This window comes from Salmo salar, chromosome 26, assembly GCF_965601325.2.
Source record: "Salmo salar chromosome 26, fSalSal1, whole genome shotgun sequence".
Classification (NCBI taxonomy): domain Eukaryota; kingdom Metazoa; phylum Chordata; class Actinopteri; order Salmoniformes; family Salmonidae; genus Salmo; species Salmo salar.
In genome coordinates this window covers 55909532-55934543 of record NC_138316.1, presented here as the reverse complement: position 1 = coordinate 55934543, position 25012 = coordinate 55909532, and the positions used below count along the sequence as shown (strand labels likewise).

At 47.6% G+C, this 25012-nt stretch overlaps 2 protein-coding genes across 2 annotated transcripts in view; both read right to left on the bottom strand.

Moving 5' to 3' along the window:
- The window catches only part of LOC106588075 (aminopeptidase N), a 63801-nt gene extending 61000 nt beyond the window's left edge, over positions 1-2801 (bottom strand). Inside the window, exon 1 of the mRNA XM_014176742.3 lies at positions 2499-2801. The gene's annotated coding sequence lies outside the window, so the exon portion shown is untranslated. The remainder of the gene's footprint in view (positions 1-2498) is intronic.
- A 337-nt stretch (positions 2802-3138) lies between these two features.
- On the bottom strand, positions 3139-24964 carry ap3s2 (adaptor related protein complex 3 subunit sigma 2). The gene is made up of 6 exons (XM_045708628.2): positions 24815-24964; positions 24366-24457; positions 23892-24003; positions 13226-13297; positions 9071-9178; positions 3139-6957 (listed from the first exon to the last, which is right to left on the bottom strand). Exons 1-6 carry the CDS (start codon positions 24881-24883, stop codon positions 6832-6834), a joined length of 579 nt encoding a protein of 192 aa, XP_045564584.1. The 5' UTR covers positions 24884-24964; the 3' UTR covers positions 3139-6831.
- Positions 24965-25012: the final 48 nt, after the last annotated feature.

The window sequence follows — 25012 nt, the reverse complement described above, 5'->3', positions numbered from 1 at the left end:
GGGTGGGACAGTGGCGTCCCACGTGGCCCAGAGAGGTTTTAACAGCACTATGAACAAGGCAGGTCCTACAGGCCCTAGTTTCTGCCTTCTTAACAACACTATCAACAAGGCAGGTCCTACAGGGCCCTAGTTTCTACCTTCTTAACAACACTATCAACAAGGCAGGTCCTACAGGCCCTAGTTTCTACCTTCTTAACAGCACTATCAACAAGGCAGGTCCTACAGGCCCTAGTTTCTACCTTCTTAACAACACTATCAACAAGGCAGGTCCTACAGGCCCTAGTTTCTACCTTCTTAACAACACTATCAACAAGGCAGGTCCTACAGGCCCTAGTTTCTACCTTCTTAACAACACTATCAACAAGGCAGGTCCTACAGGCCCTAGTTTCTACCTTCTTAACAACACTATCAACAAGGCAGGTCCTACAGGCCCTAGTTTCTACCTTCTTAACAGCACTATCAACAAGGCAGGTCCTACAGGCCCTAGTTTCTACCTTCTTAACAACACTATCAACAAGGCAGGTCCTACAGGCCCTAGTTTCTACCTTCTTAACAACACTATCAACAAGGCAGGTCCTACAGGCCCCTGTAGAATCAGATTGACAAAACATCAAAATACACCTTATTGAACAGCAGGGACTGTGAAGCAACACAAACATAGGCACAGACACAATGATTATGTAAGGGCACACACTTAGTATGTTGTGAAATCTGTCATGAATGTTTTTAAATGTATTGAATGTATTTCTGTTTTTAAAATTGTACAACTGCCTTAATTTTGCCGGACCCCAGGAAGAGTAGCTGCTGCCTTGGCAGGAACTAATGGGGATCCATAATAAACCCCAGGAAGAGTAGCTGCTGCCTTGGCAGGAACTAATGGGGATCCATAATAAACCCCAGGAAGAGTAGCTGCTGCCTTGGCAGGAACTAATGGGGATCCATAATAAACCCCAGGAAGAGTAGCTGCTGCCTTGGCAGGAACTAAATGGGGATTGATCATAAATACAAATATAGCAAGCCACGGCCACTTGACTCACTGTCTGTAGGAGAGATCCATTTTTGTGAACAGCGTGGTGTACCTAATAAACTGGCCAGGGTGGCGTACCTAATAAACTGGCCAGGGTGGCGTACCTAATAAACTGGCCAGGGTGGCATACCTAATAAACTGGCCAGGGTGGCATACCTAATAAACTGGCCAGGGTGGCATACCTAATAAACTGGCCAGGGTGGCATACCTAATAAACTGGCCAGGGTGGCATAACTAATAAACTGGCCAGGGTGGCATACCTAATAAACTGGCCAGGGTGGCATAACTAATAAACTGGCCAGGGTGGCATACCTAATAAACTGGCCAGGGTGGCATACCTAATAAACTGGCCAGGGTGGCATAACTAATAAACTGGCCAGGGTGGCATACCTAATAAACTGGCCAGGGTGGCATAACTAATAAACTGGCCAGGGTCGCATAACTAATAAACTGGCCAGGGTGGCATACCTAATAAACTGCGGTATATGGCAGATGTAAGGCATGGCGGATGTGGCGGTCCTCCATCCATCAGAGCGAGAGAGAGAGAGAGAGAGAGAGCGAGAGAGCGAGAGGGGTTGGAGGCCTGTCTGTGTGACTGACGGAGGTTTCCAGAGATCTGGTTTCCAGGAAGCCTGTTCAGGGGCTTTCAGTTCATGGTGACTCCTCTGTAACGACTAACACCTGGTGTTTCAATGCAGCAGCTAACGCAACAATACACAGCCACATTAACTCTTCACACATCACTCTGAACGAACCAGAGACATGTTGCAAAAAAAGATCAATTCATCTCTTACCCGTATAGTTTAAAACAAGCCTCACCATCAGAGGACCATATGTGGAATAAATCCCAGCTGAGAAGTGGAATAAATCCCGGCTGAGACGTGGAATAAATCCTAGCTGAGACGTGGAATAAATCCTAGTTGAGACGTGGAATAAATCCTAGCTGAGACGTGGAATAAATCCTAGCTGAGACGTGGAATAAATCCTAGTTGAGACGTGGAATAAATCCTAGTTGAGACGTGGAATAAATCCTAGTTGAGACGTGGAATAAATCCTAGTTGAGATGTGGAATAAATCCTAGCTGAGATGTGGAATAAATCCTAGTTGAGATGTGGAATAAATCCTAGCTGAGATGTGGAATAAATCCTAGCTGAGACAGTTCTGACACATTGACATCAACTCTGCTGCTGACAAGGATCAAACACCACACGCAAATCCAGAGGCATAACTTGCTGTACCATCATGCTGTCGTACTGTCACACTAGAAGACTAGAGACTAAACACAGTACATTTACATTTTAGTCATTTAGCAGACGCTCTTATCCAGAGCGACTTACAGTAGTGAATGCATACATTTCATACATTTTTTTTCTTCTGTGCTGGCCCCCCTGTGGGAATCGAACCCAACAACCCTGGCGTTGCAAACACCACGCTCTACCAACTGAGCTACAGAGAAGGCCAGAGTACTTACCAGGTAGAGGAACTGATGTCCAGACCGAGTGACCGGATGATCCCAAACAGACTGACGTGAAGCAACACACACGAACGGACTCGTTCAGATCCCATGTGTTAGTGTAGAGGTGGGAGATGCCTCAGGTTTTCCCTATTCCAACTTACACTAGATGAAAAACAGCTGTCAGAGGGAAGGGAACGTAACGACCCAACTCTGAATCCTACAGGACGGCGGTTGGATTGTGTGTCTGTCAGAAAGAACTCAGCGTGATGTGGTGTTTCCTGGGACCTGACGGGAGGAAAGGAAGCCACGTGCAGTAGAGAACACGATTGGTCCTATTTGACAGCACAGCAAGGCGGGGTTAGGCAAGGACTTCCCATGATCAGTACTGACCACAGGATCACTCCCAAATGACACACTATTCCCTACATAGTGCACTACTTTTCGGTCAGAGCTCTACGGTCTAACGTAGTGCACTGTATAGGGAATAGGGTGCCATTTAGGATGCAAAACCCACAGACTTGTGACTGTGACTAACCTTCTGAGGTTGGCTGGTAAGAAATGACTGTCTTCTTCTGAGAAAAGAAATGCACAAAAATCTAGTGTTGACAAAAAAGGTTTGTACTTGGAAAAGACACAAAATAAATAGACAAGAATACAAGTTTTCTCTACCGTTTTATTGTTCTAAGGGAATGTAGTAGGTACACTTTATAACATGGATATATTTTCACCATCAGAATGTTCTGGATAGAAGCGGTCTTGGAAAAAGCTTGAGAAGGTCGCAGACGGACAACAGAATCGGGTTCATTCAATATTTAGGCCCGCTTCTCCTCCGAGTCCTGCCGACCCCGACGAACTGTATTGTTGCCCTTCCTGATGGCAGCTCTTGGTATTCACCAGAAACCACCTATTACCTATGACTGGATACCATGCCAATCTATGACTGGATACCATGCCAATCTATGACTGGATATCATGCCAATCTATGACTGGATATCATGCCAAACCAATCAATTCTGATTACAAATAAGCAGTCCAAACTCAAAGCAAGACCACACTACATGTATTTGACCCGCCAAAAGTTCAGTGGACACACTTTGGACCCATGAAAACAATGATCACACACACACACACACACCATATTTGTAACATATGTTTCAAATGGAAAAATGCACACTTGAACGAGAATGTAAAGACCAAACCAATTCTATACATAGTGCACTACCTTTGACCAGGGCCCATAGGGCGTCATTTAGGACGCAGCCCGTGTGTTCCCTCCAGACGGAGGGAGGGATCATGTCCCGACAGGAGGAGGGAGGGATAATGTCCCGACAGGAGGAGGGAGGGATAATGTCCCGACAGAAGGAGGGAGGGATAATGTCCCGACAGAAGGCGGGAGGGATAATGTCCCGACAGAAGGAGGGAGGGATAATGTCCCGACAGAAGGAGGGAGGGATAATGTCCCGACAGAAGGAGGGAGGGATAATGTCCCGACAGAAGGAGGGAGGGATAATGTCCCGACAGAAGGAGGGAGGGATAATGTCCCGACAGAAGGAGGGAGGGATAATGTCCCGACAGAAGGAGGGAGGGATAATGTCCCGACAGAAGGTTAGAGGGATAATGTCCTGACAGAAGGAGGGAGGGATAATGTCCTGACAGAAGGAGGGAGGGATAATGTCCTGACAGAAGGAGGGAGGGATAATGTCCTGACAGAAGGAGGGAGGGATAATGTCCTGACAGAAGGAGGGAGGGATAATGTCCTGACAGAAGGAGGGAGGGATAATGTCCTGACAGAAGGTTCGAGGGATAATGTCCTGACAGAAGGTTCGAGGGATAATGTCCTGACAGAAGGTTCGAGGGATAATGTCCTGACAGAAGGTTCGAGGGATAATGTCCTGACAGAAGGTTCGAGGGATAATGTCCTGACAGAAGGTTCGAGGGATAATGTCCTGACAGAAGGTTCGAGGGATAATGTCCTGACAGAAGGTTCGAGGGATAATGTCCTGACAGAAGGTTCGAGGGATAATGTCCTGACAGAAGGAGGGAGGGATAATGTCCTGACAGAAGGAGGGAGGGATAATGTCCTGACAGAAGGAGGGAGGGATAATGTCCTGACAGAAGGAGAGAGGGATAATGTCCTGACAGAAGGTTAGAGGGATAATGTCCTGACAGAAGGTTAGAGGGATAATGTCCTGACAGAAGGTTAGAGGGATAATGTCCTGACAGAAGGTTAGAGGGATAATGTCCTGACAGAAAGTTAGAGGGATAATGTCCTGACAGAAGGAGGGAGGGATAATGTCCTGACAGAAGGTTAGAGGGATAATGTCCTGACAGAAGGTTAGAGGGATAATGTCCTGACAGAAGGTTAGAGGGATAATGTCCTGACAGAAGGTTAGAGGGATAATGTCCTGACAGAAGGTTAGAGGGATAATGTCCTGACAGAAGGTTAGAGGGATAATGTCCTGACAGAAGGTTAGAGGGATAATGTCCTGACAGAAGGAGGGAGGGATAATGTCCTGACAGGAGGAGGGAGGGATAATGTCCTGACAGGAGGAGGGAGGGATAATGTCCTGACAGAAGGAGGGAGGGATAATGTCCTGACAGGAGGAGGGAGGGATAATGTCCTGACAGGAGGAGGGAGGGATAATGTCCTGACAGGAGGAGGGAGGGATAATGTCCTGACAGGAGGAGGGAGGGATAATGTCCTGACAGGAGGAGGGAGGGATAATGTCCTGACAGGAGGAGGGAGGGATAATGTCCTGACAGAAGGAGGGAGGGATAATGTCCTGACAGAAGGAGGGAGGGATAATGTCCTGACAGGAGGAGGGAGGGATAATGTCCTGACAGGAGGAGGGAGGGATAATGTCCTGACAGAAGGAGGGAGGGATAATGTCCTGACAGAAGGAGGGAGGGATAATGTCCTGACAGAAGGTTAGAGTCCACACATCAATAACCCAGCATAGTAACAACCAACCTATCCAACATCCATCCAGCCTCCTCCCTCGCTGCTCTGCACTACTACACTACTACTACTGCACTACTACTACCACCACCACCCTCGCTGCTCTGCACTACTACCACTACTACACTACTACTACCACCACTACTACCACCCTCGCTGCTCTGCACTACTACCACTACTACACTACTACTACCACCACTACTACCACCCTCGCTGCTCTGCACTACTACCACTACTACACTACTACTACCACCACTACTACCACCCTCGCTGCTCTGCACTACTACTACTACTACTGCACTACTACCCTCACTGCTCTGCACTACCTATACACCCTATATAGTGCACTACCTATACACCCTATATAGTGCACTACCTATACACCCTATTCCCTATATAGTGCACTACCTATACACCCTATATAGTGCACTACCTATACACCCTATATAGTGCACTACCTATACACCCTATATAGTGCACTACCTATACACCCTATATAGTGCACTACCTATACACCCTATATAGTGCACTACCTATACACCCTATATAGTGCACTACCTATACACCCTATTCCCTATATAGTACACTACCTATACACCCTATATAGTGCACTACCTATACACCCTATATAGTGCAATACATATACACTCTATTCCCTATATAGTGCACTACCTATAAACCCTATTCCCTATATAGTGCACTACCTATACACCCTATTCCCTATATAGTGCACTACCTATACACCCTATTCCCTTTCTAGTGCACTATTTTGGACCAGGACCCCTAGGAAGACATACTGTATAGGTCATATAGTGTGTCTCACATCTTATAGTGCACTGATATATAGTGTAGTGCACTACTTTAGACCAGAAGGGCAGAAGCCCCCATAGGGCTCTGGTTAAAAGTAGTGCACTATATAGGGGATAGGGTTCTATAGGGCTCTGGTCTAAAGTAGTGCACTATCTAGGGAATAGGGTTCCATAGGGTTCTGGTCTAAAGTAGTGCACTATATAGGGAATAGGGTGCCATAGGGCTCTGGTCTAAAGTAGTGCACTATATAGGGAATAGGGTACCATAGGGCTCTGGTCTAAAGTAGTGCACTATAAAGGGAATAGGGTGCCGTTTGGGCTCTGGTCTAAAGTAGTGCACTATATAGGGAATAGGATGCCATAGGGCTCTGGTCTAAAGTAGTGCACTATATAGGGAATAGGATGCCATAGGGCTCTGGTCTAAAGTAGTGCACTATATAGGGAATAGGGTTCCATAGGGCTCTGGTCTAAAGTAGTGCACTATATAGGGAATAGGGTTCTATATGGCTCTAGTCTAAAGTAGTGCACTATAAAGGGAATAGGGTGCGGTTTGGGCCTAGCCCCCCGCTCCGCTCCCTGGTCAGAAGGGAGAGAGGCTGGGCACTTTGATATTGATGTCTCCGATATTTATGTTGCGAGGCATTTCTGGGAGGTTCATGTTCTTGACCGCAGAAACGGCCCGCGCCGGAGCCGCCGAGAAGCCCCCCTGAAACAGACACAGATCAACTCTGGGTTCAGCCTTTTCTACACCGGCTATGATCAAACACACAGCAATGAAAGGTCATAGAGAGAGAGGACACTAAAGAGGCTGGTTATGAACATCATGTTGAATAGAGAATCTCCAGTAGGATTTCTCTCTGTCTGGGAAACAAGGGTCCTATTCACTAGGAACGGAAGAAAACAGGCCAAAACAGGGCTGGACCTACAGTACCGGAATTTGTTTAATAAACACTTGTTTTCCGTAGAAAAAAATATTTAGCTTATGGTGTCCAACAATGAATAAGACCCAGCCCTAAAGGTCTAGAGTGACATAATAATACTAATAAACCTCTGATGGTAAATTATATTGACCAGACTGACTACAGGACCAGTCACCAGACTGACTACAGGACCAGTCACCAGACTGACTACAGGACCAGTCACCAGACTGACTACAGGACCAGTCACCAGACTGACTACAGGACCAGTCACCAGACTGACTACAGGACCAGTCACCAGACTGACTACAGGACCAGTCACCAGACTGACTACAGGACCAGTCACCAGACTGACTACAGGACCAGTCACCAGACTGACTACAGGACCAGTCACCAGACTGACTACAGGACCAGTCACCAGACTGACTACAGGACCAGTCACCAGACTGACTACAGGACCAGTCACCAGACTGACTACAGGACCAGTCACCAGACTGACTACAGGACCAGTCACCAGACTGACTACAGGACCAGTCACCAGACTGACTACAGGACCAGTCACCAGACTGACTACAGGACCAGTCACCAGACTGACTACAGGACCAGTCACCAGACTGACTACAGGACCAGTCACCAGACTGACTACAGGACCAGTCACCAGACTGACTACAGGACCAGTCACCAGACTGACTACAGGACCAGTCACCAGACTGACTACAGGACCAGTCACCAGACTGACGACAGGACCAGTCACCAGACTGACGACAGGACCAGTCACCAGACTGACGACAGGACCAGTCACCAGACTGACGACAGGACCAGTCACCAGACTGACTACAGGACCAGTCACCAGACTGACTACAGGACCAGTCACCAGACTGACGACAGGACCAGTCACCAGACTGACGACAGGACCAGTCACCAGACTGACGACAGGACCAGTCACCAGACTGACTACAGGACCAGTCACCAGACTGACTACAGGACCAGTCACCAGACTGACTACAGGACCAGTCACCAGACTGACTACAGGACCAGTCACCAGACTGACTACAGGACCAGTCACCAGACTGACTACAGGACCAGTCACCAGACTGACGACAGGACCAGTCACCAGACTGACGACAGGACCAGTCACCAGACTGACGACAGGACCAGTCACCAGACTGACTACAGGACCAGTCACCAGACTGACTACAGGACCAGTCACCAGACTGACTACAGGACCAGTCACCAGACTGACTACAGGACCAGTCACCAGACTGACTACAGGACCAGTCACCAGACTGACTACAGGACCAGTCACCAGACTGACTACAGGACCAGTCACCAGACTGACTACAGGACCAGTCACCAGACTGACTACAGGACCAGTCACCAGACTGACTACAGGACCAGTCACCAGACTGACTACAGGACCAGTCACCAGACTGACTACAGGACCAGTCACCAGACTGACGACAGGACCAGTCACCAGACTGACGACAGGACCAGTCACCAGACTGACGACAGGACCAGTCACCAGACTGACTACAGGACCAGTCACCAGACTGACTACAGGACCAGTCACCAGACTGACTACAGGACCAGTCACCAGACTGACTACAGGACCAGTCACCAGACTGACTACAGGACCAGTCACCAGACTGACTACAGGACCAGTCACCAGACTGACTACAGGACCAGTCACCAGACTGACTACAGGACCAGTCACCAGACTGACTACAGGACCAGTCACCAGACTGACTACAGGACCAGTCACCAGACTGACTACAGGACCAGTCACCAGACTGACTACAGGACCAGTCACCAGACTGACTACAGGACCAGTCACCAGACTAACTACAGGACCAGTCACCAGACTAACTACAGGACCAGTCACCAGTGAGTGAACGGACTAACCTCTGATTTCTCCATGCGGTTCTGCAGCTCTACCTGGCCCACGATCTCATTCATGTTGGTCTCCAGCACCATGCCCCCCATCACGACCTCCTGAAGGATGAAGTGGACCTGGAAATGACAGGTATATAACAAGGTAATGTAGCAGGACCTGTAAATGACAGGTATATAACAAGGTAATGTAGCAGTACCTGTAAATGACAGGTATATAACAAGGTAATGTAGCGGACCTGTAAATGATAGGTATATAACAAGGTAATGTAGCAGGACCTGTAAATGACAGGTATATAACAAGGTAATGTAGCAGGACCTGTAAATGACAGGTATATAACAAGGTAATGTAGCGGACCTGTAAATGACAGGTATATAACAAGGTAATGTAGCAGGACCTGTAAATGACAGGTATATAACAAGGTAATGTAGCGGACCTGTAAATGACAGGTATATAACAAGGTAATGTAGCGGACCTGTAAATGACAGGTATATAACAAGGTAATGTAGCGGACCTGTAAATGACAGGTATATAACAAGGTAATGTAGCGGACCTGTAAATGACAGGTATATAACAAGGTAATGTAGCAGGACCTGTAAATGAGAGGTATATAACAAGGTAATGTAGCAGGACCTGTAAATGAGAGGTATATAACAAGGTAATGTAGCAGGACCTGTAAATGACAGGTATATAACAAGGTAATGTAGCAGTACCTGTAAATGACAGGTATATAACAAGGTAATGTAGCAGGACCTGTAAATGACAGGTATATAACAAGGTAATGTAGCAGGACCTGTAAATGACAGGTATATAACAAGGTAATGTAGCAGTACCTGTAAATGACAGGTATATAACAAGGTAATGTAGTGGACCTGTAAATGATAGGTACAAATATTTGATCCCCTGCTGATTTTGTACGTTTGCCCACTGACAAAGCAAGGATCATCGCCAAGCAGCTTGGTGAGAAGGTGACAACATTTGGTGCGATTATTCGCAAATGGACGAAACACAAAAGAACTGTCAATATCCCTCGGCCTGGGGCTCCATGCAAGATCTCACCTCGTGGAGCTGCAATGATCATGAGAACGGTGAGGAATCAGCTCAGAACTACACGGGAGGATCTTATCAATGATCTCAAGGCAGCTGGGACCATAGTCACCAAGAAAACATTTGGTAACGCACTACGCCGTGAAGGACTGAAATCCTGCAGCGCCCGCAAGGTCCCCCTGCTCAAGAATACATATACATGCCCGTCTGAAGTTTGCCAATGAACATCTGAATGACTCAGAGGACAACTGGTGAAAGTGTTATGGTCAGATGACACCAAAATGGAGCTCTTTGGCATCAACTCAACTCGCCGTGTTTGGAGGAGGAGGAATGCCGCCTATGACCCAGAGAACACCATCTCCACCGTCAAACATCTGGGCTCCACACAGCAAGGCTTCCCCCTGCTACTACCTGTCTCCACACAGCAAGGCTTCCCCCTGCTACTACCCGTCTCCACACAGCAAGGCTTCCCCCTGCTACTACCCGTCTCCACACAGCAAGGCTTCCCCCTGCTACTACCCGTCTCCACACAGCAAGGCTTCCCCCTGCTACTACCCGTCTCCACACAGCAAGGCTTCCCCCTGATACTACCTGTCTCCACACAGCAAGGCTTCCCCCTGCTACTACCTGTCTCCACACAGCAAGGCTTCCCCCTGCTACTACCTGTCTCCACACAGCAAGGCTTCCCCCTGCTACTACCTGTCTCCACACAGCAAGGCTTCCCCCTGCTACTACCCGTCTCCACACAGCAAGGCTTCCCCCTGCTACTACCCGTCTCCACACAGCAAGGCTTCCCCCTGCTACTACCCGTCTCCACACAGCAAGGCTTCCCCCTGCTACTACCTGTCTCCACACAGCAAGGCTTCCCCCTGCTACTACCCGTCTCCACACAGCAAGGCTTCCCCCTGCTACTACCCGTCTCCACACAGCAAGGCTTCCCCCTGCTACTACCCGTCTCCACACAGCAAGGCTTCCCCCTGCTACTACCCGTCTCCACACAGCAAGGCTTCCCCCTGATACTACCCGTCTCCACACAGCAAGGCTTCCCCCTGCTACTACCCGTCTCCACACAGCAAGGCTTCCCCCTGCTACTACCCGTCTCCACACAGCAAGGCTTCCCCCTGCTACTACCCGTCTCCACACAGCAAGGCTTCCCCCTGCTACTACCCGTCTCCACACAGCAAGGCTTCCCCCTGCTACTACCCGTCTCCACACAGCAAGGCTTCCCCCTGCTACTACCCGTCTCCACACAGCAAGGCTTCCCCCTGCTACTACCCGTCTCCACACAGCAAGGCTTCCCCCTGCTACTACCCGTCTCCACACAGCAAGGCTTCCCCCTGCTACTACCCGTCTCCACACAGCAAGGCTTCCCCCTGCTACTACCCGTCTCCACACAGCAAGGCTTCCCCCTGCTACTACCCGTCTCCACACAGCAAGGCTTCCCCCTGCTACTACCCGTCTCCACACAGCAAGGCTTCCCCCTGCTACTACCCGTCTCCACACAGCAAGGCTTCCCCCTGCTACTACCCGTCTCCACACAGCAAGGCTTCCCCCTGCTACTACCCGTCTCCACACAGCAAGGCTTCCCCCTGCTACTACCCGTCTCCACACAGCAAGGCTTCCCCCTGCTACTACCCGTCTCCACACAGCAAGGCTTCCCCCTGCTACTACCCGTCTCCACACAGCAAGGCTTCCCCCTGCTACTACCCGTCTCCACACAGCAAGGCTTCCCCCTGCTACTACCCGTCTCCACACAGCAAGGCTTCCCCCTGCTACTACCCGTCTCCACACAGCAAGGCTTCCCCCTGCTACTACCCGTCTCCACACAGCAAGGCTTCCCCCTGCTACTACCCGTCTCCACACAGCAAGGCTTCCCCCTGCTACTACCCGTCTCCACACAGCAAGGCTTCCCCCTGCTACTACCCGTCTCCACACAGCAAGGCTTCCCCCTGCTACTACCCGTCTCCACACAGCAAGGCTTCCCCCTGCTACTACCCGTCTCCACACAGCAAGGCTTCCCCCTGCTACTACCCGTCTCCACACAGCAAGGCTTCCCCCTGCTACTACCCGTCTCCACACAGCAAGGCTTCCCCCTGCTACTACCCGTCTCCACACAGCAAGGCTTCCCCCTGCTACTACCTGTCTCCACACAGCAAGGCTTCCCCCTGCTACTACCCGTCTCCACACAGCAAGGCTTCCCCCTGCTACTACCCGTCTCCACACAGCAAGGCTTCCCCCTGCTACTACCCGTCTCCACACAGCAAGGCTTCCCCCTGCTACTACCCGTCTCCACACAGCAAGGCTTCCCCCTGCTACTACCCGTCTCCACACAGCAAGGCTTCCCCCTGCTACTACCCGTCTCCACACAGCAAGGCTTCCCCCTGCTACTACCCGTCTCCACACAGCAAGGCTTCCCCCTGCTACTACCCGTCTCCACACAGCAAGGCTTCCCCCTGCTACTACCCGTCTCCACACAGCAAGGCTTCCCCCTGCTACTACCCGTCTCCACACAGCAAGGCTTCCCCCTGCTACTACCTGTCTCCACACAGCAAGGCTTCCCCCTGCTACTACCTGTCTCCACACAGCAAGGCTTCCCCCTGCTACTACCTGTCTCCACACAGCAAGGCTTCCCCCTGCTACTACCTGTCTCCACACAGCAAGGCTTCCCCCTGCTACTACCTGTCTCCACACAGCAAGGCTTCCCCCTGCTACTACCTGTCTCCACACAGCAAGGCTTCCCCCTGCTACTACCTGTCTCCACACAGCAAGGCTTCCCCCTGCTACTACCTGTCTCCACACAGCAAGGCTTCCCCCTGCTACTACCCGTCTCCACACAGCAAGGCTTCCCCCTGCTACTACCCGTCTCCACACAGCAAGGCTTCCCCCTGCTACTACCCGTCTCCACACAGCAAGGCTTCCCCCTGATACTACCCGTCTCCACACAGCAAGGCTTCCCCCTGCTATTCATTCCCTCCTGAAGGCGTTCATCATATTGAATCTATAAACCAGCTGCCATGTTATTCACAGAAGAGTATTACTCTAAAATGCATCAAAGAGTGTCACAAGCCAAAACTTGGCAAAGCTGACCTTGTAAATGATGTTCATGGACTTGAACTCACCTTGTCCATGTGGAAAATCAGGTCCAGCTCGCAGACGTTCTCAAAGCATTTGTCCAGAGTTTCCACGAACACCTACAGAGAAGATATTGTCAAGTCATCCATCTTATGTTAAGCATACAGCACTAGTCAAAAGGTTTGGACACCTACTCATTCAAGGGTTTTTCTTTAATTTTTACTATTTTCTACATTGTCGAATAATAGTGAACACATCAACACTATGAAATAACACATATGGAATCATGTAGTAACCAACAACAAACAAACAAAAAGTGTTAAACAAATTTTAAATTCTTCAAAGTAGCCACCCTTTGCCTTGATGACAGCTTTGCATTAGCTTGACATTCTCTTAACCAGCTTCACCTGGAATGCTTTTCCAACGGTCTTGAAGGAGTTCCCACATATGCTGAGCACTTGTTGGCTGCTTTTCCTTCACTCTGCGGTCCATCTCATCCCGAACCATCTCAATTGGGTTGAGGTCGGGTGATTGTGGAGGCCAGGTCATCTGATGCGGCACTCCATCACTCTCCTTCTTGGTAAAATAGTCCTTACAAAATAGTCCTGTTGAAAAATAGTCCTGTTGAAAAACAAAATTATAGTCCCACTAAGCCCAAACCAGATGGGATGGCGTATCGCTGTAAAATGCTGGTTAAGTTCGCCTTGAATTCTAAATAAATCACAGACAGTGTCACCCTCAAAGCACCCCCACACCATCACACCTCCTCCTCCATGCTTCACAGTGGGAACCACACATGCAGAGATCATCCGTTCACCTACTCTGCATCTCACAAAGACACGGCGGTTGGAATCAAAAATCTCCAATTTGGACTCATCAGACCAAAGGACAGATTTCCACCGGTCTAATGTCTATTGGTCGTGTTTCTTGGCCCAAGCAAGTCTCTTCTTCTTATCGGTGTCCTTTAGTAGTGGTTTCTTTGCAGTAATTCAACCATGAAGGCCTGATTCACACAGTCTCCTCTGAACAGTTGATGTTGAGATGTGTCTGTTACTTGAACTCTGTGAAGCATTTATTTGGGCTGCAATTTCTGAGCCTGGTAACTCTAATGAACTTATCCTCTGCACCAGAGGTAACTCTGTGTCTTCCTTTCCTGTGTTGGTCCTCATGAGGCTGGTAACTCTACGTCTTCCTTTCCTGTGGCGGTCCTCATGAGAGCCAGTTTCATCATAGTGCTTGATGGTTTTTGCGACTGCACTTGAAGAAACTTTCAAAGTTCTTGAAATGTTCCCGGATTGACTGACCTTCATGTCTTCTCTTTGCTTATTTGAGCTGTTCTTGGCATAATATGGACTTGGTCTTTTACTAAATAGGACTATCTTCTGTATACCAACCCTACCTTGTCACAACACAACTGATTGGCTCAAACGCACTAAGGAACAAAATTACACAAATTAACAAGGCACACCTGTTAATTGAAATGCATTCCAGGTGACTACCTCATGAAGGTGGTTGAGAGAATGCCAAGAGTGTGTAAAGATGTCATCAAGGCGAAGGGTGGCTACTCTATTTTTGTTTAACACTCTTTTGGTTATTACATGATTCCATATGTGTTATTTCATAGTTTTGATGTCTTCACTATTATTCTACAATGTAGAAAATAGTAAAAATAAAGAAAAACCCTGGAATGAGCAGGTGTGTCTGGTAATGGTAATGTATGTATTCGTTAAGAATTCAGACCTCTTCCCTTACTGTAAAACAGATTAAATCTACAAACTATACACCATTATGACAAAGACAAGTTATTAGAAATAAAAACTGAAATATCATATTTACATAAGTATTCAGACCCTTTCCTATGAGACTCGAACTTGAGCTCAGGTGCTTCCTGTTTCCATTGATCATCCTTGATGATGTTTCTACAACATGATTGGAGTCCACCTGTAGTAAATTCAATTGATTGGACATGATTTGGAAAGGCACACACCTGTCTATATAAGGTCCCACAGTTGACAGTGCACGTCAGAGCAAAAACCAAGCCATGAGGTCAAAGGAATTGTCCGTAGAGCTTAGAGACAGGATTGTGTTGAGGCCCAGATCTGGGGAAGGGTACAAAAACATTTCAGTAGCATTGAAGGTCCCCAAGAACACAGTGGCCTCCATCATTTTTAAATGGAATTAGTTTGGAACCACCAAGACTCTTCCTAGAGCTGGCTGCCTGGCCAAACTGAACAATCGGGGGAGAAGGGCCTTGGTCAGGGAGGTGACCAAGAACCTGATAGTCACTGACAGAGCTCTAGAGTTCCTCTGTTGAGATGGGAGAACCTTCCAGAAGGACAACCATCTCTGCAGCACTCCACCAATCAGGCCTTTATGGTAGAGTGGCCAGACGGAAGCCACTCCTCAGTAAAAGGCACATGACAGCCCGCTTGGAGTTTGACAAAAGGCACCTAAAGACAAACAAGATTCTCTGGTCTCAATGAAACCAAGATTGACATCAACGCCAAGATTTACGTCTGGAGGAAACCTGGCACCATCCCTACGGTGAAGCATGGTGGTGGCAGCATCATGCTGTGGAGATGTTTTTCAGCGGCAGGGACTAGGAAGGCTAGTCAGGATCGAGGGAAAGATGAACGGAGCAAAGTACAGAGAGATCTTTGATGAAAACCTGCTCCAGAGCGCTCAGGACCTCAGACTGGGGCGAAGGTTCACCTTCCAACAAGACAACGACCCTAAGCACACAGCCAAGACAACACAGGAGTGGCTTCGGGACAAGTCTCTGAATGTCCTTGAGTGGCCCAGCCAGAGCCCGGACTTGAACCCAATCGAACATCTCTGAAGAGACCTGAAAATAGCTGTGCAGCAACGCTCCCCATCCAACCTGACAGAGCTTGAGAGGATCTGCAGAGAAGAATGGGAGAAACTCCCCAAATACAGGTGTGCCAAGCTTGTAGCATCATAACCAGGAAGACTCGAGGCTGTAATTGCTGCCAAAGGTGCTTCGACAAAGTACTGAGTAAAGGGTCTGAATACTTATGTAAATGTAATATTTCAGTTTGATATGTGAAAAAAAAATTGTTTTGCTTTGTAATTATGGGGTATTGTGTGTAGATTGATGAGGGGAAAAAAACAATTTAATCAATTTTAGAATTAAGGCTGTAACGTAACAAAATGTTGAAACAGTCAAGGGGTCTGAATACTTTCCGAATGCCCTGTATATACACTGAGTGGACAGAACATTAGGAACGCATTTCCACTACGACAGACTGACCAGGTGAAAGCTATGATCCCTTATTGATGTCACTTGTTAAATCCACTTCAAAAGCGCCTTCAAAAATCAGTATACATGAAGGGGAGGAGACGGGTCCAAGGGGAGGAGCCGGGTCCAAGGGGAGGAGCCGGAGGGGAGGAGACGGGTCCAAGGGGAGGAGACGGGTCCAAGGGGAGGAGCCGGAGGGGAGGAGACGGGTCCAAGGGGAGGAGACGGGTCCAAGGGGAGGAGACGGGTCCAAGGGGAGGAGACGGGTCCAAGGGGAGGAGACGGGTCCAAGGGGAGGAGACGGGTCCAAGGGGAGGAGACGGGTCCAAGGGGAGGAGACGGGTCAAGGGGAGGAGACGGGTCCAAGGGGAGGGGAGGAGACGGGTCCAAGGGGAGGAGACGGAGGGGAGGAGACGGGTCCAAGGGGAGGAGACGGGTCCAAGGGGAGGGGACGGGAGACGGGTTAAAGAAGGATCTTTAAGCTTTGAGATATGGATTGTGTATGTTTTTATTTAACTAGGAAAGTCAGTTAAGAACAAATTCTTATTTACAACGACGGGCGACCAAAAGGCCTCCTGCTGGGACGGGGGCTGGGATTAAAAATAAATAATAAATAACATAAATATAGGATAAAACACACATCACGACAAGAGAGACAACATGACACTACATAAAGAGAGACCTAAGACAACAACACAACATGGCATTAACACAACATGGCAACAACATGGTAGCAACACAACATGGTACAAACACAAAACAGGGTACAAACATTACTGGGCACAGACAACAGCACAAAGGACAAGAAGGTAGAGACAACAATACATCACACAAAGCAGCCACAACTGTCATTAAGAGTGTGCCATTCAGAGGGTGAATGGGCCAGACAAAATATTGAAGTGCCACTGAACGGGGTGTGGTAGTAGGTGCCAGTCGCACTGGTTTGAGCATGTCAAGAACTGCAACGCTGCTCAAATCAAATCAAATGTTATTTGTCACAACAGGTGTAGTAGACCTCACAGTGAAATGCTGAAGTAGGAACAGGGCTGTAGTAGACCTCACAGTGAAATGCTGAACGGGTGCTGTATGTGTAGGTGAGGCCTCACAGTGAAATGCTGAATACAACAGGTGTAGTAGACCTCACAGTGAAATGCGGAATACAACAGGTGTAGTAGACCTCACAGTGAAATGCTGAATACAACAGGTGTAGTAGACCTCACAGTGAAATGCTGAATACAACAGGTGTAGTAGACCTCACAGTGAAATGCTGAATACAACAGGTGTAGTAGACCTCACAGTGAAATGCTGAATACAACAGGTGTAGTAGACCTCACAGTGAAATGCTGAATACAACAGGTGTAGTAGACCTCACAGTGAAATGCTGAATACAACAGGTGTAGTAGACCTCACAGTGAAATGCTGAATACAACAGGTGTAGTAGACCTCACAGTGAAATGCTGAATACAACAGGTGTAGTAGACCTCACAGTGAAATGCTGAATACAACAGGTGTAGTAGACCTCACAGTGAAATGCTGAATACAACAGGTGTAGTAGACCTCACAGTGAAATGCTGAATACAACAGGTGTAGTAGACCTCACAGTGAAATGCTGAATACAACAGGTGTAGTAGACCTCACAGTGAAATGCTGAATACAACAGGTGTAGTAGACCTCACAGTGAAATGCTGAATACAACAGGTGTAGTAGACCTCACAGTGAAATGCTGAATACAACAGGTGTAGTAGACCTCACAGTGAAATGCTGAATACAACAGGTGTAGTAGACCTCACAGTGAAATGCTGAATACAACAGGTGTAGTAGACCTCACAGTGAAATGCTGAATACAACAGGTGTAGTAGACCTCACAGTGAAATGCTGAATACAACAGGTGTAGTAGACCTCACAGTGAAATGCTGAATACAACAGGTGTAGTAGACCTCACAGTGAAATGCTGAATACAACAGGTGTAGTAGACCTCACAGTGAAATGCTGAATACAACAGGTGTAGTAGACCTCACAGTGAAATGCTGAATACAACAGGTGTAGTAGACCTCACAGTGAAATGCTGAATACAACAGGTGTAGACCTCACAGTGAAATGCTGAATACAACAGGTGTAGTAGACCTCACAGTGAAATGCTGAATACAACAGGTGTAGTAGACCTCACAGTGAAATGCTGAATACAACAGGTGTAGTAGACCTCACAGTGAAATGCTGAATACAACAGGTGTAGTAGACCTCACAGTGAAATGCTGAATACAACAGGTGTAGTAGACCTCACAGTGAAATGCTGAATACAACAGGTGTAGTAGACCTCACAGTGAAATGCTGAATACAACAGGTGTAGTAGACCTCACAGTGAAATGCTGAATACAACAGGTGTAGTAGACCTCACAGTGAAATGCTGAATACAACAGGTGTAGTAGACCTCACAGTGAAATGCTGAATACAACAGGTGTAGTAGACCTCACAGTGAAATGCTGAATACAACAGGTGTAGTAGACCTCACAGTGAAATGCTGAATACAACAGGTGTAGTAGACCTCACAGTGAAATGCTGAATACAACAGGTGTAGTAGACCTCACAGTGAAATGCTGAATACAACAGGTGTAGTAGACCTCACAGTGAAATGCTGAATACAACAGGTGTAGTAGACCTCACAGTGAAATGCTGAATACAACAGGTGTAGTAGACCTCACAGTGAAATGCTGAATACAACAGGTGTAGTAGACCTCACAGTGACATGCTGAATACAACAGGTGTAGTAGACCTCACAGTGACATGCTGAATACAACAGGTGTAGTAGACCTCACAGTGAAATGCTGAATACAACAGGTGTAGTAGACCTCACAGTGAAATGCTGAATACAACAGGTGTAGTAGACCTCCCAGTGAAATGCTGAATACAACAGGTGTAGTAGACCTCCCAGTGAAATGCTGAATACAACAGGTGTAGTAGACCTCACAGTGAAATGCTGAATACAACAGGTGTAGTAGACCTCACAGTGACATGCTGAATACAACAGGTGTAGTAGACCTCACAGTGAAATGCTGAATACAACAGGTGTAGTAGACCTCACAGTGAAATGCTGAATACAACAGGTGTAGTAGACCTCCCAGTGAAATGCTGAATACAACAGGTGTAGTAGACCTCACAGTGAAATGCTGAATACAACAGGTGTAGTAGACCTCACAGTGAAATGCTGAATACAACAGGTGTAGTAGACCTCACAGTGAAATGCTGAATACAACAGGTGTAGTAGACCTCACAGTGACATGCTGAATACAACAAGTGTAGTAGACCTCACAGTGAAATGCTGAATACAACAGGTGTAGTAGACCTCACAGTGAAATGCTGAATACAACAGGTGTAGGAGATAAAAGTTACAAGTAATTGAAGAGCAGCAGTAAAATAACAATAGCGAGACTATATACAGGGGGTACCGGTACAGAGTCAATGTGGAGGCTATATACAGGGGGTACCGGTACAGAGTCAATGTGGAGGCTATATACAGGGGGTACCGGTACAGAGTCAATGTGGAGGCTATATACAGGGGGTACCGGTACAGAGTCAATGTGGAGGCTATATACAGGGTGTTACGGTACAGAGTCAATGTGGAGGCTATATACAGGAGGTACCGGTACAGAGTCAATGTGGAGGCTATATACAGGGTGTTACGGTACAGAGTCAATGTGGAGGCTATATACAGGGTGTTACGGTACAGAGTCAATGTGGAGGCTATATACAGGGGGGGTACCGGTACAGAGCCAATGTGGAGGCTATATACAGGGTGTTACGGTACAGAGTCAATGTGGAGGCTATATACAGGGTGTTACGGTACAGAGTCAATGTGGAGGCTATATACAGGGGGGGTACCGGTACAGAGTCAATGTGGAGACTATATACAGGGGATACCGGTACAGAGTCAATGTGGAGGCTATATACAGGGGGTACCGGTACAGAGTCAATGTGGAGGCTATATACAGGGTGTTACGGTACAGAGTCAATGTGGAGGCTATATACAGGGGGTACCGGTACAGAGTCAATGTGGAGGCTATATACAGGGGGTACCGGTACAGAGTCAATGTGGAGGCTATATACAGGGGGTACCGGTACAGAGTCAATGTGGAGGCTATATACAGGGGGTACCGGTACAGAGTCAATGTGGAGACTATATACAGGGGATACCGGTACAGAGTCAATGTGGAGGCTATATACAGGGGGTACCGGTACAGAGTCAATGTGGAGGCTATATACAGGGGGTACCGGTACAGAGTCAATGTGGAGGCTATATACAGGGGGTACCGGTACAGAGTCAATGTGCCGGTTAGTCCAGGTAATACATACATGTAGGTAGAGTTAAAGTTACTTTGCATAGATAATAAACAAAGTTCGCCCAGCAGCTGGGATGGGTTTTTCACACTCAACCGTTTCCCGTGTGTATCCAGATTGGTCCAACACCCAAAGGGCATCCAGCCAACTGGACACAACTGTGGGAAGCATTGGAGTCAACACGGGCCAGCATCCCTGTGGAAACGCTTTCAACACCTTGTGGTCCGTACCCCGACAAACTGAGGCTGTTCTGAGGGCAAAAGGAGTGTGCAACTCAATATTAGAGAGGTGTTCTTAATGTTTTGTACACTCAGTGTATATTACCTCAATACACACCCATAAATAGACTTTACAATGTCCTGTATCGTGAGTTCAAAGGTCATTAGTGGTCACTGCAGATCAAGACAAGAAGCGTACCTCAAAGCATTTCCCGACTTGTCATAACCTTGAACAGCAACTCCACCACCAGTCAAAATACATAACAGGTTTGAAAGCCTTGTCTTCTGTCTATGTTTGCATTGAAAGTGGATACAGGTCATCTACCTGAACCCGGCCCCCCTCACTACTACCACCACCATAAAAACGTTGAAGTGCTTGAAAGCACTGCATCTCAGTGCTAGAGGGCGTCACTACAGACCCTGGTTCGATTCCAGGCTGTATCACTACCGGCCGTGATTGGGAGTCCCATAGGGCGGCGCACAATTGGCCCAGCGTCGTCTGGGTTAGGGTTTGGCCGTCATTGTAAATAAGATTTTATTCTTAACTGAATTGCCTAGTTAAATATATATATATATATTTTTTTTTTAAATAAGTTTGCTTTAAAATCAGTTAGGTAGGGCCTCCCGGGTGGCACAGTGGTTGGTCTAAGGCTGTGCCACCAGAGATTCTGGGTTCGAGTCCGAGCTCTGTCGCAGCCGGCCGCGACCGGGAGACCCATGGGGCGGCGCACAACTGGCCCAGCGTCGTCCGGGTTAGGGGGAGGGGTTTGGCCGGCAGGGATGTCCTTGTCCCATCGCGCTCTAGCGACTCCTGTGGCAGGCCGGGTGCAGTACACGCTGACCAGGTCGCCAGGTGTACGGGGTTTCCTCTGTCACATTGGTGCGGCTGGCTTCCGGGTTAAAGTGGGCTTTGTGTCAAGAAGCAGTGCAGCTTGGTTGGGTTGTGTTTCTGAGGACGCACTGCTCTCGACCTTCGCCTCTCCCGAGTCCATACTGGAGTTGCAGCGATGAGACAAGACTGTAACTACCAATTGGATACCATGAAATTGGATTAAAAAAAATGTTTTATTAAAATAATCAGAGCACACAACCTGTTAAACCATCACTTCCAAAACATGCAGGATGTTAAGACAGTCCAGCTGACTGTCTGGGAGAAGAGAGTGGAGACACAACCCTACTGTTGACCAGAGGTATAGATGGGAACACAACCAGAGGTATAGATGGGAACACAACCAGAGGTATAGATGGGAACACAACCCTACTGTTGACCAGAGGTATAGATGGGAACACAACCAGAGGTATAGATGGGAACACAACCAGAGGTATAGATGGGAACACAACCAGAGGTATAGATGGGAACACAACCCTACTGTTGACCAGAGGTATAGATGGGAACACAACCCTACTGTTATCCAGAGGTATAGATGGGAACACAACCAGAGGTATAGATGAGAACACAACCAGAGGAATAGATGGGAACACAACCCTACTGTTGACCAGAGGTATAGATGGGAACACAACCCTACTGTTATCCAGAGGTATAGATGGGAACACAACCCTACTGTTGACCAGAGGTATAGATGGGAACACAACCAGAGGTATAGATGAGAACACAACCAGAGGAATAGATGGGAACACAACCCTACTGTTGACCAGAGGTATAGATGGGAACACAACCCTACTGTTATCCAGAGGTATAGATGGGAACACAACCCTACTGTTGTCCAGAGGTATAGATGGGAACACAACCCTACTGTTGTCCTACTGTTGTCCAGAGGTATAGATGGGAACACAACCCTACTGTTGTCCAGAGGTATAGATGGGAACACAACCCTACTGTTGTCCAGAGGTATAGATGGGAACACAACCCTACTGTTGTCCAGAGGTATAGATGGGAACACAACCCTACTGTTATCCAGAGGTATAGATGGGAACACAACCCTACTGTTGACCAGAGGAATAGATGGGAACACAACCCTACTGTTGTCCAGAGGTATAGATGGGAACACAACCCTACTGTTGTCCAGAGGTATAGATGGGAACACAACCCTACTGTTGTCCAGAGGTATAGATAGGAACACAACCCTACTGTTGTCCAGAGGTATAGATGGGAACACAACCCTACTGTTGACCAGAGGAATAGATGGGAACACAACCCTACTGTTATCCAGAGGTATAGATGGGAACACAACCCTACTGTTGACCAGAGGTATAGATGGGAACACAACCCTACTGTTGACCAGAGGTATAGATGGGAACACAACCAGAGGTATAGATGGGAACACAACCCTACTGTTGACCAGAGGTATAGATGGGAACACAACCCTACTGTTGACCAGAGGAATAGATGGGAACACAACCCTACTGTTGACCAGAGGTATAGATGGGAACACAACCCTACTGTTGACCAGAGGTATAGATGGAACACAACCCTACTGTTGTCCAGAGGTATAGATGGGAACACAACCCTACTGTTGACCAGAGGAATAGATGGGAACACAACCCTACTGTTGTCCAGAGGTAGAGATGGGAACACAACCCTACTGTTGACCAGAGGTATAGATGGGAACACAACCCTACTGTTGACCAGAGGTATAGATGGGAACACAACCCTACTGTTGACCAGAGGTAGAGATGGGAACACAACCAGAGGTATAGATGGGAACACAACCCTACTGTTGACCAGAGGTATAGATGGGAACACAACCCTACTGTTGACCAGAGGTATAGATGGGAACACAACCCTACTGTTGACCAGAGGTATAGATGGGAACACAACCCTACTGTTGACCAGAGGTATAGATGGGAACACAACCCTACTGTTGACCAGAGGTATAGATGGGAACACAACCCTACTGTTGACCAGAGGTATAGATGGGAACACAGCAACAGTTGCCAACCCACCTGTATTAGATCCAGAATGCCGAGCTCACTCTCAGAGGAGTCCACACAGAACACAAAGTACAGTGTTGCGTAGTGCCGGTAGATCAGCTTGTAGTCCGAGCCACCGATCAAACTGCAAATACAGAAATTATATTACTAGTCTATTCTGCATTGTCTGAGTCGGTCCAACTTTAACTCATCTGCCAGGGAATTGATGATTGATTGCTAATCATATGAGCTTAACACTTTGGTCAAACAATATTTGTCATTTAACAACCCAGGATAAATCTTTAGTCACAATGTCTACTTGAACTTGGTCTCTAGGCTATAGTATAGGAAAGCCTACACTACCACACTAACACACTAACACACTAACACAATACCCGTCCCCAATACAAGCCATAGATACCTACATAGCTACCTGATTGTTCCATCAAGAATGTATATTTTGGTTAATTTAACCAGCTAGTTAGTAATGCTAACGAGAGCTGTTACCTTCCCCCCTCCAAGAAGTTACAGACGTTGTCGTCCCTCTTCGACACCAGATGGAAAGTCTCTCGAATGATCTGCTGCTGCACATCTTCAGCCTGAGAAGAAATATGTCGCAGATAATTTGGCTAAAGAACTACATTATAATCTAAATGAAAAAGGACCTAACTTTAACTAACTAACAGCTAGCAGTAAAACAGCTGAGGTTGTAAACTAGCCCATCTGTTGTGCACATTGATATTCGTAGCTATGTCAACAACAAAAATATAATTAACTTAGCTAGTTAGCTAATATAAATGTCATTAAATCCCATCTCATGATGATGACAATATAGATTATTGATTAGTTAGCCTCGAGCTAGACAATTTAGCTAGCATACCATAGCATTAGCGCATTAACAGCTGGACAATAAGATAGACTTAACTAACAAACGTAGGTACATTTTGGGTACTTACAAAATATTCATAAAACCTGATGAGTCGTGGTTTCCCATGGTTGTTAAATATTAAAATAGCTTTAATCATATTTGGTTGGAAATGTCTCAAATCAGTCAGCTGTCCACCTGGCGGATGTGTTCCCTACGTAGCTTCCGCCGACTCTTCTTCTTCGCTGTGGTTTATTGACAGACTACACTCATAAAGTGTATTGCTGCC

Bases quoted from the DNA above. Each gene is read 5' to 3' on its own strand.
- ap3s2 (XM_045708628.2), bottom strand. From the start codon at position 24,883: ATGATTAAAGCTATTTTAATATTTAACAACCATGGGAAACCACGACTC. The intron at 24,458-24,814 runs GTAAGTACCCAA...ATTTCTTCTCAG, and splicing joins TCAGGTTTTATGAATATTTT to GCTGAAGATGTGCAGCAGCA. The intron at 13,298-23,891 runs GTGGGTTGGCAA...TCTTCTCTGTAG, and splicing joins GCATTCTGGATCTAATACAG to GTGTTCGTGGAAACTCTGGA.